This window comes from Furipterus horrens, unplaced genomic scaffold (assembly GCF_987537825.1).
Source record: "Furipterus horrens unplaced genomic scaffold, mFurHor1.1.pri manual_scaffold_1, whole genome shotgun sequence".
NCBI lineage: Eukaryota > Metazoa > Chordata > Mammalia > Chiroptera > Furipteridae > Furipterus > Furipterus horrens.
The window spans coordinates 191378453-191396610 of NW_028327171.1; the positions used below are offsets into that span (position 1 = coordinate 191378453).

An 18158-nucleotide genomic window follows, 5' to 3' on the forward strand; every position below is an offset into this window, starting at 1 on the left:
ACCCGCACATGCTGCTCCTGCTGCTGGGAACTGCCTCACCTCCCCTTCTTTGCAAGACTTAGCACCAGGTCCACTGGTAAACAAACCTCCCCAGGCCTAATTTAGCTTCACCTCTTGTGAGGTCCTGCTGAAACCTGTCATAATCTGTCACAGCACTTAGCATACTGCATTGCAATGGTTGAGATTTCTGGTTGTTTTTCCTCAAGCCAGTGAGTTTCTTACAAATAGGTCTTTCTACTTAGTACCCCCAATGCCTAGCACAGTGCGTGGCACACAACAGACACTCAATAAATGTTCATGAGCTGAATGAGCAGATGAGCAAATGACTTGTCCAGAACGAGAGAGCTGGGATTTGAATTTTTAGTCCTTTAGTTTGTTTCACAGTCTCACCAAATATTCAATCACTTGATTTAGCCATGGCATTTGTAACTAATATTAGAAGTGACCGATAGAATTTTGCTTAAAGTTTTTAATTCAAATTTTGAATCCAAAATTTACCCAAAAGTTTTAAATGTTTTCTTTTTAATTTAAAAGTGTATGTCTCTCAGCTGCTCAGTTCCCTTACCCTGGGACACCACTGTTGCTACTTCCTGATTTGAAATATGCACACCTAAGCTAATACAGGTAGATAAATACACAGATAGACAGATAACTTCCCACACATTTTAATATGTTAAACACACTGTTCACAGTCTTACTTTTTTAACTTAATGTATCTTTGAGTTCTTTCTATGTTAATTCATAAAAAGATGCTTTTTAACAGTTGCATAGTATTCCATTGTACTTATATGAATAACTGTAATTGATTTGACAAGTCCCCATCAATGAGACACTGCAGTTGTTTCCCATCTGTTGAAATGAATGCCTTTAAGTCAATTCACATGTGTGTTCATATATGTAAAAATGATAGACTTTTTTGACACTTTTCTAATTAACAGACAAAATTTTAAATTAAGACTATTTCTTTTTCTAACAGGGACTCACCTAAAGATTCTTTCCAAATCCCTGACTCTCTTCCTCATCTTCCCATCTGTGAAATGAGAATATTTCTTGCCCTTGAAGATTCATAGCTGCATGTTGTTAAGATTCAAGGTTTTTCCTTTTGGCTTCAATATTCCTCCAAAGGATGAAGCTTATTTCTCTCTTTTAATCCAATTTCCTGTTAGGTTAAAAGGATTTATAAACAGGCTTTTTTAAATTTTTACCCTCTTTCTAGTCTTCTAACTTAGAAGTTTACTATGACTAAGGCAGGTTTTTCCTGCAATAATTTTTTAAAAACCTTTCCATTTTTTCAGGAATGATTTATTTTTTATTTTTATTTTTTTATTGCATTAGGCCAAATCTGCTTTGTCTCCAAAATAAGAAGTACAAAACATGCCCTGGCTGGTGTGGCTCTGTGGATTGAGCGCCGACCTGTGGACCGGGGGGAGGGGTCACCGGTTCAGTTCCCGGTCAGGGCACATGCCTGGGTTGCAGGCCAGGTCCCTGGCTGGGGACTCCAGAAGGGCAACCACACATTGATGTTTCTCCCCCTCTCTTTCTCCCTCCCTTCCCTTCTCTCTACAAATAAATAAATAAAGTCTCTGAAAAAAAATGTTTTAAAAAAATTTTAAATAAAAGATTTGTTTTAAAATAAGTAAAAAGTACATAACAAAGAAAATATTACTTAACTGCTTGCTCTAGCCTTTTTATGTCAGAATAGCTCATCAGCTACAAACACTAAGTTAACAAGTGAGAAACATGCAGGGTAAAAAACCATTAAGTGAAAAGAGAATGTCAAACAAATTAGCAGATAATTAATTGTCTCTTCCCAAAGCAGCTTGGATATTTGATAATAAAGTGAAAAACTGATTATCACTAAAGGAACTTCTAGGAGAGACTTCCAGGACCCTTCACATCAGATTCCTTCTCTATAGCTGAAAAGAAGCTGTGACAAAGGTGACAAAGGCCAAGAGCTGGCTTCATCAGACACTTGGGGCTTTCCTTGGGTCACTGACTACCTGCTACATCTCTGGCTACTAAAGAGCTGCTCTTCCAACACTTTAGAAAAAACTTGTGATTCTCAATCCTGGCTGCATGTTGGAATCACCCAAGAGGCTTTAAAGATGCCTGAGCTTCAGAAAGTCTGATTTCTTTTTTTTTAAGATTTTGTTTATTTATTTTTAGAGAGAGGGGAAGGGAGGGAGAAAGGGAGGGAGAGAAACATCAATGTGTGGTTGCCTCCCGCACACCCCCAGCTGGGGACTTGGCCCACAACCCAGGTGTGTGCCCTGACTGGGAATCGAACCAGCGACCCCTTGGTTCGCAGTCTGGCACTCAACCCATTGAGCCACACCAGCCAGGGCCAGAAAGTCTGATTTTAATGTTTGGTGTTAGGTCCTGGGACTCATATTTTTTAAAGCTCTGTGAAGACTTTTAATATGCAGCCAGGATTGAGAAGCACTGTTATGGTGACTTCTACACAGTGGGATCGCAAGCAGCTTGTGTGACTCAGAGAAAGAAGGAAGAGGGGATTAAATGTGATAATCCTGGAGACTTCACAGAAGGCCAATCTCACCCTTTTGCTCCCCCACTTTAAACCCTCAGTGCCTTCCATGTGTTCCCAAGATAAAGACCAAAGTCCTTACCTTACCTTCAAGGCCTAGGAGGTCTGATTTCTCCCCACGCTTCCCACTTCTCTCAGTCTCTGCTCTCATTACACTGATCCTCCCTCAGATCCTTGGAGGTGTAAGAAACAAGGACATAGTGACTCCCAAACCAGTAGAAAATCATTAGTAACAAAGGGCAAATGTAATTAAAGGGTCTTAAGGGCAGATGTAATTAGAGGATCTCTAAGAAGGAAGTTAACAGCATTAGCATATTTACAAATCACAATAGGGGCATTTAGATGAACCCCTTAGATTGTAACTCTGGAGTAACCAGTAATGGAGAAACAGGGAAGGAGGAGAGGGGAGGAGGAGCTAATCGCGTTAGGGCAAGGAAGCTAATCAATTTCACTTTAGGGTGGCAATTTCAGGGTGGGGAAGCTAAGACTATAAAACCAGCCATCTTTGTCTACTTGGCACGCACATTCTCCTGGCTGTGAGGGTGCGCCCGGCTCTGCAGACTTGTGAATAAAGGCCTTGCTTTACTGCTCAAGTCCTGTGTCCCAATTTTTATTGTGAGCATTTCTCACAAAGGTACCCAGCTTCCTTCCCCAGTCAGCCTTTGCCTGTCACATTCTTCTCCCTGACACTCACCACCCTCTCCCCCAACCCCTATCCCTGTTAACACCTATGAATGCCAGGCATTGAGGCCTGCACAGATGAATGGGACAAGCCTCCCACAAGAGAACAACTAAGAACCTAACAGTGCTCAATGCTGTAGCTAAGCCATCTAACTTTTTAGGGCTATTTCCACTTGGAGCAGACTTCTTGGTCACTTAAGTTAAAAAAAGTTGACGAAGAAGAAATAACTAAGAAAATTGTATTCCCTTTTACCAAAAGGTATGGACCACAGGAGTATTTGCACTTATTTTGTCTTATGTACTTTTGTTGTGTGTTAACCAAATAGGAAAGTGAAGATGAATTGGACTATCATGAAGAACCAGGTGGACCGCTCAGAGAAAACCATCAAGACACCCAAGGTAGAGACAGCTGGGTTGAGTTTTATATTCTTATCACGACAATTGTTTGATGAAGTTTGCCCCTCTCAAAGATGTAATGGGGTATGACCCTTCCATTTCCTCCCAGGTCATGGGTTGGAAGTCAGAATACAGACCAAAGTGCTGAGTTCCAGCTCTTATGTGTTCTTAGTGTATCACAAACCAACTCATAAAAATATGCTTTTATGTCTGTGGACTTACTGAACAATTTCTTTCCTGCCAGTGACTGCAAATGGGTGGAAGAGAGTGAAGACTTTGGGGATGTTACAAAAAGTCCCCACAGGCACTTTCACCTTTCCGTTTTTCCTGCTTTCACAGGGGCTTTAGACATGCAGGCAAGGGAGCTGAGGTTCCCTGTCTAGAAGAATAATATTCCAACAGATGGGGGAACAGCATCTTTAGAGACCCAGCCCGCAGCTCTAGGTGGCCAGAGCTGCTTCAGTGTGGCTTCCTCCCAAAATGATGCTCCATTTGATAATGGTGATGATTCCAGGAAATACTGGGCCCAGAACTGGGTTTTTTGTGTTTTTTTTTTTGGCATAGTTCTTATTCCCAGACACTGAACCAGACACTAAGCTCTTCCTTGGGGTGCCTGGGCGTGCTGCCATGAGATGCTACAACTGGTTAGGCCCATGTGGCAGAGCTGGTCTTTATCCTCGTTGCTTCTTACAGGAGTGGAAACGTGTGAGACTTGCGTTCTCAAGGAGGGGACACAGGGCAGACCAGCCAGAATTGTGCTTGTAGTTTGCGGTACAAAAGCATCCAGCAGAGGGAGCAAATACAGGCCGAAATCCTGCTCTGCCCCATAGGCTATGCACCCAAGCCTGGGTGCCCTTCTACTGGGACGTCTTTCTGTAATTCATATAAAATGCTCTGTTTAGGTTAGTAGCAGTGATCTGACAGCTGACTGGGCTCTGGAGTTGGACTACCTCTACCTTAACCTCTCTGTGCCTCAGTGCCCTCAACCGAGGCTAAAATCATTACTCCCCTCATGAGGTTGCCTGAGGAATAAATGAATTCATGTACAACAGTCCTTTAATGAACATTAGTCTCGTGTTGGATATCACAATGATTACCAATCTGAAATCTTATGACTCCCTATGGCATCTGGACCCCCAGGGTGAGAGTGACCATAGGATCACTGGAGATAAATGTGCGAAGTCATGGATTTGCGATTTTACCCTAAACTTGATCTTTTTCTATGTACATCTTTTACTTTTACTTTCACTTGAAATTCTAGGCAAAAAAAAATCTTATACTCAGTTTAAAAGATTTTAGTGCTTCTGGATATCAGACAATAAAATATTATAGTAGCCCAATTCCTGGATTTGGTCAAGCTGTTAAGCAAGGTTTCTGCTAACATAGATTTTCTGCCACCTCCATTTTCAAAACTGAGTGACAACAGCCAGGGAAACACGCTCCAATCCTCTGATCTTCCATATCATAAATCAAATGTGCAGAATGTGAACACTGATGAATCTGCAAGGTCTTGGCCAAGTGCAATAGGGGTTTTAGGCAGTGCAGAACATGGCCAAATCTAAGCAATGACCAAGTGAGTCAAAACACATTACCTGTCTCATGACAGAGGGACAGGCTGCGGGTGAGTTCCATAAAAGTTATTCACGCAGTCTTGAATGCAGCAAAACATCACTGCAGAAAATTAAGGAAGGCATTTTCCTGTCCTGAATGATAAGTGCTAATGTTTAAAAATGATTTCAAATCTTTTAAAAATCGCCCTGGCTGGTGTGGCTCAGTGGATGGAGTGCTGGCCTGTGAATCAGTGGGTCGCTAGTTCAATTCCTGATCAGAGCACATGCCTGGGTTGTGGGCCACGTCCCCAGCTGGGGGCCTTTCAGAGGCAACCGATCGATGTATCACTCACATGTTTCTCTCCCTCTCTTTCTCACTCCCTTCCCCTTGCTCTAAAAATAATTAATTAATTAAAAATAATGGGTGTGGGGATTGGAGGGCACTGTTTAGGCAGCATAACAGTGATCCAGAGCACTGATTATGAAGTCTGAGTCTCTGGGTTCAAATCTCGGCTCCACCACTTACTGTGTGGCCTTGAATAACTTACTGAACTTCTCTGGCATTTTTTTCCCATCATCTGTAAAATGGGGATACAAACAATACTTATCTCATGGGGTGGTTGTGACCTAGAGGAGTTGTTAATACATGTAATGTGCTTATGAGTGCCTGATGCAAAGTAAGTGCATACTAAAGGTTAGCTCTTAGTCTTTCATTTTAGTAGCCCTAAATTGCACTTTGTCAGGAGAGACTTGTCCTCACTTGTTAACACAATGATTTCTTTACTTTCCAAATCAGTCTCTATGCGATGGAGCTTGCTCTTTGGGGACTGATCAAGTCCTCTGCATAAGTCCTTTTTCACGTAAATCCAGATGTGGGCAGCAGACCCAATCTGAACGAAGCAGCCTTATCCACCTCTGCATTCTGTGAAAGGTTATGTACTAGTGTATCTCATTTTATTCTCTCCGAAATTTTATGAAGTAATGTACATTATCCCTCTTTCACAGATGAGGAAAATGAGGTTCGGGGGGGGTTAGGTAACCTACCCAAGATGACAGCCAGTAGGTGAAGGAGCTGAGATATGAACCCAGGTTTCTATAACTCCATGCCACTGGCTTTTTAAAAGAATTGTAACCCATTCACATGTTTCTGATTAGGAAATAGGTATAAACTCAGAAATATAACAAAATTATGGCAGCAATTTTTTAAGCCTGCACGAATCTGGGAGATTATTTAAAATGTTTACAAATTCTTTTATTTTTTATTGTCTTTTATTGTTTACATATTACAGTTGTCCCCACTTTGTCTCCCTTTGTCCACCTCCCCTAAGCCCCCTACCCTCCCTTAGGCAATCCCCCCTCTTAGAAATTCTTTTATATTATAGCTAAAGGAAGCTGAGGTCTAGAAGCCAAGACAATTATGCAAAATTGCAGCTAATTATTAAAATCAAGGTAATCCAAGTCTCTACTCAGTGTTTGTGTGTGTTTGGTTCGATTTAGTTTCATTTTCAAGGCCTTTCCTCGGGGGCAGTTCCTGGCTTCAGGAGTAAACAGCTCCAGAACAAACAAGTATAAAGACTGCCCAACCTGTGCAAAAAAGTGAGGCGTAGCCAGTGCTGCAAAAGTTTCTCTTAAAGCTGTGGAGAAAAGAGGGAGACCAGAAGTGTGTGCCCACAAGTCGAGTCAGTACCACTGCCCCAGAATCTACAAAGTGTCACCTCATGATGTCAGTCGATGCTTCTGGCTTCCCAAATTGGTCCAAGTGAGGCTTGCGCAGTCAGTGAACACCGTCAGCCTCTGCTATCTGGACTGGAGCCATGGTACTGGGTTCAAAATACCGTGCTAGTTCTTAGCAACCTAGATGACCTACACACTCTGTTACTGCTTTATTTTTCCTTCTGGGAAGTATTTCAGAATTCTCCTCCAGGTGGGAATTGGTGCCTCCTTAAGAATGTTTCTGGCTCCCGCCACTCAGCCCAGGATGGAAACCCCAGGGAAGTCCTCATAATCCCAGAACATAGCTATTGCCCCTTGATCCTGAAAATTCTCTTCACCTCCCAGGAAGTAAAGCTCATTTCTAACAACACTGAGGCAGTTGAAACTAGAGACGAGGACAACCTAAGAAAGGAAATTTATAGACCAATCTCATTTATGATCAGAGATGTAAAACTCCTAATAAAATATTAGCCAATTAAATTCTTAAGCTCACATATATACACACATAAAAGGGGAAAACCCATAGGGTCATTCCAGTAGATACAAAAAGAAAAATACATTTATAAAATTCACCTTTTTATCGAAGCAGGACTAGAAGAGGACTTCCTGATTTTGATAAAGAGTATCTACCAAAAACCTGCAGTAAACATTGCAGTTCAATGATAGAACTTCAGATGCATTCTCTTTGGAGACAGGACTAGGATAAGGATGCCTCTCTCATTCTTTCTATTTTGACATTACACCAGCACAGTAGGGAAAGCAAAAGAAAGGAAAAAATAAAAGGATAGAAAGGAGGAAATAACACTATCATTATTCCCAGGCAATAGTATTACTGTACTTGTATAGAAAATCTGAGGGCCTCTACAGATAAGCTATTAAAAGACAAATCATTAAAAGACCAAAAAATAAGCAAGATTACTAAATATAGATCAATAAATAAAAGTAAATTGTGAGAAAAATTGTGTTTTAAAACATAAAGCATGATTTATAATGTAATTGTTTCTATAATTGTTATTATGGAAAACCCCAAACATAACACAAAAGTAAGCAGAATAGTGAATCCCATGTCCCCATCTCCTGGCCAATGTTGTTCACCTACATTCCCAGCTCCTTCCTCCTTTCTATATTATTTTGAAATAAATTCCAGGGTCATATCATTTTACCCACATACACTTGAGTATTTATCTCTAAAAGATAAGAAAAGACTCTTTTGACATAACCATAGTGGTATCACTATTGCACCTACGAATTAGAACTATTCTTTAATATAATTAAATATTCTATCAGTTTTTTCAATGTCCTCATTGTTTCACAATTGTTACAATTGTTTTAGAATTTAATTCAATGGGTTGATATGACTTTCACTCTTATTTAATTTATAAGTTCCCCTCCATTTCCTCTGCCCACTACCTTTTAGTTTATTTTTAGGAAATTAAGTCACTTGACCTGTGACTTTCCCACAATCGAGATTTTGCTGATTGCATCCTTATGGTGTAGTTTCACATTTTTCTGTTTTCTATAGTATTTCCTTTAGGTAAGTACTTAGATCTAGAGACTTGATCAGATTCAGATTTGGTTTTTCCTTTTGGCAAGTCTACTGCATGGAGGGCATTGTGTTCTTCCATCAGGAGGTATGATATCTGCCTATCTCCTCATGACGACAGCAGCTACAAATCCATTAATTCATGAGAGGTTGCAAAATAGTGATGTTGAAATTCTGTCATTCTTTCTTCACTTATTACTTGGGAGAATCTTACTAAAATAAACTCTTCCCCTTCTACAATTTAATTATTCAGTGGTGCAGTTTATGTAGGAAGGCAGGATAAATGTAATTTTTAAATATAACAACCCTGTGTGTAATGTTCATACATAAGAAGATTCACTATCATAAAAATTACAATTCTCCCTAAATCAATCCATAAATTCAATGCAATTCCAATTTTTAAAATGGCCCAGTAGGGTTTTTGGTGGAATATGGTAAGTTGATTCCAAAAGTCATAATGAAGGGTCAAAAATGCCAATGCAATTTTGAAGAAAAACAAAGTGGGAGAATTCTCCAACAAAATATCAAATATTACTTTCAAGCTAAATAATATTGCTTAGGGACAGACAGAAGAGAATAAAGAACCTGGGGGTTGGGAGGAGTACATTTATATATGGCAAAAGTAGCATTATAAAACAGTGGTGGGGGATAAATAAATAAAAACAATGGGGAAAGAAGGAGCTGTCTTCAGAGATAAGGATGCTCCTGTCCTAAAGAGACAGTACCTCTCACATCAGGCTTTTCTGACCCCCTTCAGGGGATAACAGGGAGATGAGAGAATCCGATCTTCATTGGACATTTCTCAAGTTCCTTCAGCTTAAAATATTCAATGTGCCATAATTTGGAACAGCTTATTCTGAATCCTGTCAACTGATAGACACCAAGTTTAAGAGAATGTTTCTCTGGGGGAGAGTGAGGGAAATGGCATTGTATGTGATAGAATGAAGTCTTGACTGTTTCTGAAATGTTTATTTTTTTTGGTAAAATGTGAATCAAATATGGTGAATAGGATTTCACAAAGTGACTTCCAGTCATGATGGCGGTATAGGTAAACATGGCTCAGCTCTTTCCATACCACAACAAAACTACGACTAAAATATAGACCAACTATCACTCAAAACCATCAGAAACTGAGTTGAACGGAAGTCTGACAACAACAGAATTAAAGAAATCATATCCAGCCTGACTGAGCCAACAGACCGGAGCTACATCTAAGATTCCATCAACCTGGCTAAAACTGTTTGACCCTTCTTAGATATCCACAGAAATGCTGCCCCACCCAACTTACTGGCCTCTGCTTAGCTGATTCTTCATGAAGAGCGTAGGTCTGTGGTAATTGGTCTCAGCAGTTGAGTGATCTGAGTAAATTCCTCCCATTGATCTGCCAACAACAAGCAAGGCTCATCTACAAGAGGAAGACATACTCAGCCCACATGAAGGGTGTATCTCGAATACCCAGCTTGAGTGATAGGGGAGGCCACACTACCAAGACACAGAGTCAAAGCAGCTCTACATAGAACAAACACAGGGAGGCTGCCAAAATGGGTAGACAAAGAAACATGACCCAAATGAAAGAATAGATCAAAACTCCAGAAAATGAGTTAAATGAAATGGTGATAAGCAATCTATCAGACACTGGTCTAAAGGATGCTCAAGGAACTTAGTGGGGAACTCAACAGCATAAAAATATCCAGTCGTAAATGAAGAATACACTGATTGAAATAAAGAACAATTTATGGAGAACCAAGAGTACAGTGGATGAAGCTGAGAGTTGAATCAATGATTTGGAACATAAAGAAGCAAAAAACAACTGATCAGAACAAGAAGAAAAAGAATTTTAAAAAAAGAGGATAGTGTAAGGAGCCTGTGCAAAAACTTTAAGAAGTCCAATATTCATATCATAGAGGTTCCAGTAGGAGAGGAGAAAGAGCAAGAAATTGGAAATCTATTTGAAATAATAATGAAAGAAAATTTCCCTAATTTGGTGAAGAAAATAGACATGCAAGCCCAGGAAGCACAGAGAGTCCCTAGTAAGATGGATGCGAACAGGAATACTCCAAGACACATCATAATTAAAATGCCAACCGTTAAAGATAAAGAGAGAATCTTAAAAGCAGCAAGAGGAAAGAAGTTAGTTACCTACAGGGGAGTTTCCATAAGACTGTTAGCTGATCTCTCAAAAGAAATTTTGCAGGCTAGAAGAGATTGGCAAGGAATATTCAAAGTCATTCAAATCAGGGACCTACAGCCAAGATTGCTCTACCCAGCAAAGGTATCATTTAGAATCAAAGGGCAGATAAAGTGCTTCCCAGACAACAAAAAAACTAAAGGAGTTCATCATCACCAAACCATTATTATCGTCGTCGTCGGCAGCCGTCCGTCTCAAGAGACGATGGCGTAGCTTCTTGAGAGTCTATCTGCACCGCCGAGAATGGCTGTGCAGTCCGACTCGGGAGTGACAATCCCTGCCGCACTTGTTACAGGTGAAGGCAGATGGCTGTTGTTGCTGCTGTTGACGCTGCTTCCGCCTCGATCTTTTCTGGGCCGCCTCCTCGTTGCGCGCAGCCTCTGCACGTGACGTACCTTGCCTGACCGCGAGCCTCCAGGCTAGGCGGTCGTCTGCTTGAACTTCCCATGTGTTGAGATTGATGGAGCATTGTGTCATGTCCTTTTTGCAGATGTCTTTGAACCGCAGTTTTGGGCGCCCTGTCATCCTCTTGCCTTCTGCTAGCTCGCCGTAGAGGAGGTCTTTGGGGATACGGCCTGCATCCATTCTTTTGACATGGCCGAGCCACCTGAGGCGTCTCTCGCTAAGAACTGCATGCAAACTGCTCATATTGGCTCGCTTCAGCACCTCGGTGTTGGGGACCTTATCCTGCCAGGCGACATGCAGGACGCGTCACAGGCACCTCATGTGGAAGCTGTTGAGTTTCCTTTCGTGCCTTGCGTAGGTGGTCCACGTCTCGCTGCCATAGAGGAGAGTGCTGAGTACGCAGGCTTGGTAGATGCGCAGTCTGGTTTTCTCAGTGAGGCTGGAATTGTTCCACGCTCGCCGGTTCAGTCTGGCCATAACTGTGGCTGCCCTGGCGATTCTCTGGTTGACCTCCAAGTCGACTGACAGAGAGCTCGAGATGGTGGACCCGAGGTAAGTGAAGTCGTTGACAACCTCCAGGGTGTACCCGTCGATGGTGATGCATGGGGGAGTCCCCGTGCCTTGAGCCGTAACATTCGTCTTCGTCAGGCTGATGGCTAGTCCGAACTCCTTGCATGCGTGGGAAAGGCAAGTGACTAGCTGCTGGAGTCCCTCTTCGGAGTGTGATGTCAAAGCTGCGTTGTCGGCTAAGAGCATCTCACGGATGAGCACCTCTTTGACTTTGTTCTTGGCTCGTAGACGGGCCAGGTTGTAGAGCTTGCCATCGGATCTGGTGTGAATGAAGACACCCTCGCTGCAGTCCTTAAAGGCGTATTGGAGGAGCATGGAGAAGAAGATTCCGAACAGCGTAGGCGCGAGGACGCAGCCCTGCTTTACTCCGCTGCTGACTGGGAAGGCCTCAGAGGTTGCGCCGTTGTAGGACACCGTGCTGTGCATGTTGTCGTGAAAGGACATGACCACAGCAAGCAGATGTGGTGGACAGCCAATCTTCCGTAGCAAGCTGAAGAGACCGCTTCGACTGACCAGATCAAACGCCTTCGTAAGGTCGATAAAGGCGAGGTAGAGTGGTTTATGCTGCTCGTGACACTTCTCCTGCAGCTGGCGTAGGGAGAAGATCATGTCCACTGTTGATCGGCCAGCTCTGAAGCCACACTGGGACTCTGGGTAGACGCGGGAAGCAAGGGTCTGCAGGCGGGCAAGAGCGACCCGGGCGAATACTTTGCCAACGACGCTGAGGAGAGAGATGCCCCGGTAGTTGTAGCAGTCGCTGCGGTCTCCTTTGTTCTTGTACATGGTGATAATGTTGGCATCTCTCATATCCTGGGGGATGTAACCCTCCTTCCAGCAGCGACAGAGTAGATGGTGGAGCGGCTGTAGCAGGACTGGTTTCCCGCTCTTTAGGATTTCTGGAGGGATTCCGTCGCTTCCTGGTGCTTTCCCGCAAGCGAGGCAGTCGATGGCTTTGCTGAGCTCTGCCGCAGTAGGTGGGGTGTCTAGCTCCTCCATGACTGGTAGGTCTGGGGTGGCGTTAAGAGCAGTGTCTGTTACAGTGTTCTTCGTTGCATACAGCTCGAGGTAGTGCTCGGTCCACCGCCGCATTTGCTGTTCCTGGTCAGTGATGACCTCACCTGTCTTGGACTTAAGGGGGGTGATCTTGGAGGGGATTGGGCCTGTTGCCTTCTTGATACCCTCATACATTCCTCGTGCGTTGCCTATATCGGCGGCTTCCTGAATGCTTCTGCACAGGTTTAGCCAATAGGTGTTGGCACAGTGGCGGGCGGTCTTCTGGGCTTTGTTCCTGGCAGCCCGTAGAGCTTGAAGTGTACTGGGAGTGGGCGTGACCTTGTAAGCCAGTAGGGCCTTCCTCTTAGCCTCGATCACGGGTTCCATTTCTTCCCAGTGAGCCTCGTACCAGTCAGCGTTCTTCCGCTCTTTCTTCCCGTAAGCAATAATGGCGGAGTTGTATATGATGTCGCGGAGACGTGGCCAATTGGATTTGATAATGTCATCTGCCGCCACTCCCTCGCCGAGTGCATCTTCCATCTTGTTGATGAATTGCTGGGTCTTAACTGGGTTGCTGGCACAACTGGTGTTGATGCGTGGGCGACCCTTCATCTTGGAGTGGTCCAACCTCTTCGGCATTATGCGCACATTGCTTACCACGAGGGCATGGTCCGTGTCGCAGTCTGCACTGTGGTAGCTGCGGGTGAGGAGGGTGCTGCCAATATCCGTTCTTCTGGTGATGACGAGGTCAAGCTGGTGCCAATGGCGGGAGCGGGGGTGCCTCCATGAAACCTGGTGGATCTCTTTGCACTTGAAGAATGTGTTTGTCACGCACAGGCCGTGGTGACACGAAAGCTCAAGCAGTCGCTGACCATTCTCATTGATCTTTCCTCTCCCAAAGTTTCCAAGGCAGGTGGGCCAGGCCATGTGGTCGGCTCCTACTCTTGCGTTGAAGTCTCCAAGGAGATAGAGAGCGTTACTTCTGGGGATCTTGGATAACGCTTCGTCCAGTGCATGGTAGAACTGTTCTTTCTCTTCGATGGTGGCGCAGAGGGTTGGGGCGTACGCGCTAAACCATTATTATATTAAATGTTAAAGGGGCTTATTTAAAAAAAAAAGATCAAAACTATGAACAATAAAATGGCAAAAAAAAAAACAACCACCACCATATCTGTCAACAATTGAATCTAAATAACAAACTAAGCAAACAAGAAGAACAGAGACAAAATCATGGAAACAGAGGATGTTTTGATGGTTGTCAGGTGGGAGGTGGGTTTGGGGAAATGCGTGAAGAGATGAGGGTATTAAGAAGTACAAACAGATAGTTATAGAACAGCCCTGGGGATGTAAAGTGCCATGTAGAAAATGGAGTAGCCAACGAACTTACAGCTTGACCCATATACAGGAACAATGGTGTGGGGATTGCCTGTGGGAGTGAGGGGAGCTGGGTGGAGGGGGGCAAAGGGGGAAAAAATTAGGACAACTATGAGAGCATAATCAATAAAATATAATTTAAAAAAGAAAGACACATTTTAAAATTTTTCACAAAGTTAAATGGTAAGTACATGGGTTATATTATATTTATGCAGTATTTTTTTCTATACTTTGCATTCTTAAAATATTTTACAGATTTATTTTAAACAGTTAAAAGTTGTAAATATTATTCAAAATAGTGCCTTGGTTTATTTCAGTACTTCCTAAATATCAGATTATTTTACTAGAGAAAAACAAATCACCCTTTTCTGGTTCCCATCCCAAAACTGACAGGATTTCCATTCTAATCAAAATGGTGAAATTACACTAATACAGAACCTCAGCTTTTGGTCAATACAAACGCGCCCTCTGCTGGTCAAATCATGCCCTGTCCCAACGTTCAAAATAGCGGTGAAGAGCTGCAGTGAATGTCCAATGAGACTGCTTTTTCTGAGCCATCCATATTTAAAGAAACCCTCACAGAATTCCCCTTACTGTGAACAGACCATACATAATCAGCTCCCACGTTCTGTTAATATTACATATTACTTAAGACAAAATAAATTCCAAGATACCAGCTCAATTAATCTCTCGGTTTCCTCAACTACTTCGCACATTGACAGTTTTTGTCTGCACTCCAAAGTCTGGAGGTTGGTATGTGAGACAGTGCATATCACCCCTTAATGTTTGGGAATGGCAGCGGGAGCCCAAGTTGAAAAGAGGCTTTGGAGTGGGGGCGGGGCAAGAAGGAGGGCACCAAGACAATGACTGAACACGGAAGAATGGATTAATTGTATTGTTAAAAGAATCATGCTGGTAGGATAAGTGAAATTTTTCTTTTCAAGTTTTTCTTTAAATTATAAAATACCTTTAAATAAAATTGAGGAAAAATAAGTTAATTCATGGGAGAATCTATTGCTCAGAGAGAATGAGAGAAAATGGGGATTAAATATTAGAATCGGAATTTCAATTTATTTTTAATTTTTTTATTTTTGGTTTGTTTGGTGTTAACATCCAACTTCCCCGCGAGCTCTTAAGCTCCTTGAAACCAGGGTGTATGTCCGTCCTACTCACTATTCCCAGCACCTAACACAATGCCAGCATATAATAAGTATTTCATGCTAACTGAAGGAATGAATGACCATTTCCTTGGACTATAAATTGGTACAAATTTTCTGGGGAACAATTCAGCAGTAGGCATGGTTCTTTAAAGACATCCTTTAATACTCACAGATGTGGACAAAAAGTAAGTCTTTTAATAGTAAAAAATATTCCTTTCAAGGATATGCTATGCAAAGTTCTTTATAGTTATAAAAAAATTGAAACAATCTGAATTTCAAAAGTTACATGTTTGGCTTTAATCAATTATAGGACATCCAGATGATGAAGTGCTATTAAAATCATTTTTAAGAATATTTATGATACAGTAAATTCTAGTAACATAAAATTATATTAAAATTATATATGCTGTATAATTTGTACATGAAAGTAAATATGCCAAAATATTTGCAGTAGTTGTATGAGGGTAGCATGATCATGGGTTAGGTATTTTTTGTTACTTGTTTTTACCAGGTGCCAGCACTGTTTTAAGCACTTTATTTGTATTAATAAATATTTTGTTAGGATTTCAGCAGTTTTATCAAGGGATGATTGACATACATAAATGGCACATATTTAAATTATACAATTAGATTTTTTTGTGTTAAATATTACAATTTATTTTTCTGCAAAGATTTTAATGCAATCAATTTCACTTTTATTAGGTTTTAATTTTGTATAATTACTTAGTAGGGTATAAAATTATTCAGTCATCAATTGTCTTTTTTTGAAATATTAAACATTGCTATGATTTTGAGTTTTTTCCAGTTTTATTTAGACATAATTGACATATAATATTGTATTAGTTTAAGGTATATAACATGATTTGATACATGTATATATTCTAAAATGATTACCACAATAAGTTTAGTTAACATGCATCAGCTAACATAGTTAACAAAATCTTTTTCTTCTGTGGATAACTTTTAAGATTTTCTAGATAAGTTTTGATATATATATAACCATGAGACTGTCACCACAATCAGAAATAAAACATTCATCCCTCCCAAATGTTTCCTCATGCCTTCCCTCTTCTGCCTCTCATCACCAGACAGTCACTGATCTGCTTTCTGTCACTATAGATTTGTTTATGTTTTCTAGAATTTTATATAAATGGAATCATACTATATATACTCTTTTTTTGTCTTCGTTCTTTCACTGCATGATTCTTCTGAGATTCATCCATGTTGTTGAGTGTAACGGTACTTTATTCCTTGTTACTGCTGAATAATATTGCATTGTATGCATACACCAGTCTGGCTGTCTGTTCACCTGTTGATGGACATATGGTCTGTTTTTTGTGTACAAGTCTTTGTATAAGTGAACATATGCTTTCATTTCTCCTGGATAAAGTACCTAGGACTATAATGGGTGGGTGATATGGTCTATATAATATTTAATTTTTTTTTAAATCGTCACACTATTTTCCTAAGTAGTTGTACCATTTTACATTCCAACCAGCAGTGCATGAGAGTTCCAGTTCCTCCATGTCCTTGTCAACTCTTGTATAGTCAGTCTTTTTCATTTTTGTCATTCTAATAATTATGTGTTGGAAGGGGGATCTTCTTTATGCTTTTTTGTGTTTTCCAAATTTTCCACAATGAAATATATCTTCCATAAGTTAAAAACTGTTTAAAGTAACTAAGATAAAGGTAGCCTTGTTCAAAATGAAGTCTTAGTCTGGAGATTCTTCTCAAAGAGCTACCCAGGGGAAACAAGATGGCGGAGGAGTAAGTGGAAGCTACACTAACTTCCTCCCAGAACTAGTCTGGATTTACAACGCAATTTTGGAGAAATCATCTGGAATAACCAACCAAACACCAGCTGGAGAGAAGTCTTATAACCACGGAGAGACAGAAAAGGCCGCTACATCACAACGTGACCGGTAGGGAGTGCGGAGATGCGGAAGGGCTGGCTGGGCTCACACGGGTGGCAGCTGAAGGGACTGAGAAACAGCTCAGCAGCTGGGGATCCCCCCTGAGAAGGGCAGGGTCTAAACCCCCAGCTGAACTTCCCAGCCTACAGCAACAGAGTGGAAAGTAAAATAGTATCCAGCTGAGAAAAGCGAAAAGCCACAGGGTTTCTTGCTAGGTGGAGAGAAACAGCTGGAGAAAAAGAGCTCTTAAGCGGATCACATACAAAAATATTTTGGCCCCCACTTACCCTGGGCTCAAGCGGAGGAAAGGCAGAGAGGACTGGAGATGCTTGGGGAGAGTTTGGTATGGTGGCTTTGAGGGGAGAACTGGGGAAGCAGCCGACTGGGTCCCAGTGCTGACTCATTCCCACACTGCAGGCAGACCATTCCCGGCCAAGTGGCGTCAGCCTGAGGGGAAGCAAAGGCCCTGCCTACAGGAATTAAGCTGCCACACCCACGGTCCTTAAGCCTGACAGCTAATCACAGATTGAATAGATTATCAACTAAAGGAGACAGACAAAGGCAGTAGATCCCTGGAAGTCTCCAACAGGCTGCCTAGGCCCAGACTGGTACAGGATCTGACGCCACCAGGGGCAGATCCAGGAAGTGCAGATCATTCTAAGAAGCACCAACAAACAATAGGAGTCACAAAAATGGGGAGACAGAGAAACAACCCCCCATCAAAAGGAAAGGCAGAGTCCCCAGAAAGAGTGCTAAATGAAATGGAGGGAGCCAACTATCAGATATGCAATTGAAAGCATGTATTATGGAGAAGCTCAATGAGCTCAGCGGAAACTACAAAGAACTCCAGAAAAACTACAGTGAACTCCAGAAGAACTATAAGGAACTTACTGAGAATTACACCAGCATCAAAAAGGACATGGAAGCTATCAATAAGAGCCAGGAGGAAATGAAGAATACGATCTCTGAATTGAAGAACACAGTAGAAGGAATTAAAAACAGGCTAGAGGAAGCAGAAAATCGGATCAGTGAGCTGGAGGACAACGTAGACAAAAACTCACAGACAGTGCAACAAAATGAAAAAAGGCTGGACAAGACTGAAGAGGCTCTAAGACAGCTGCAGGACA

The 18158-nt window shown here is 41.9% G+C and overlaps 1 protein-coding gene across 1 annotated transcript in view; it reads left to right on the plus strand.

Annotated features, from left to right (window-relative positions):
• KIAA2012 (KIAA2012 ortholog) overlaps window positions 1-18158 on the plus strand; it is a 126825-nt gene that overhangs the window by 87704 nt on the left and 20963 nt on the right. Inside the window, 2 exon segments of the mRNA XM_090282695.1 lie at window positions 3553-3639; window position 4763. Coding sequence (XP_090138821.1) covers window positions 3553-3639; window position 4763 — 88 coding nt within the window.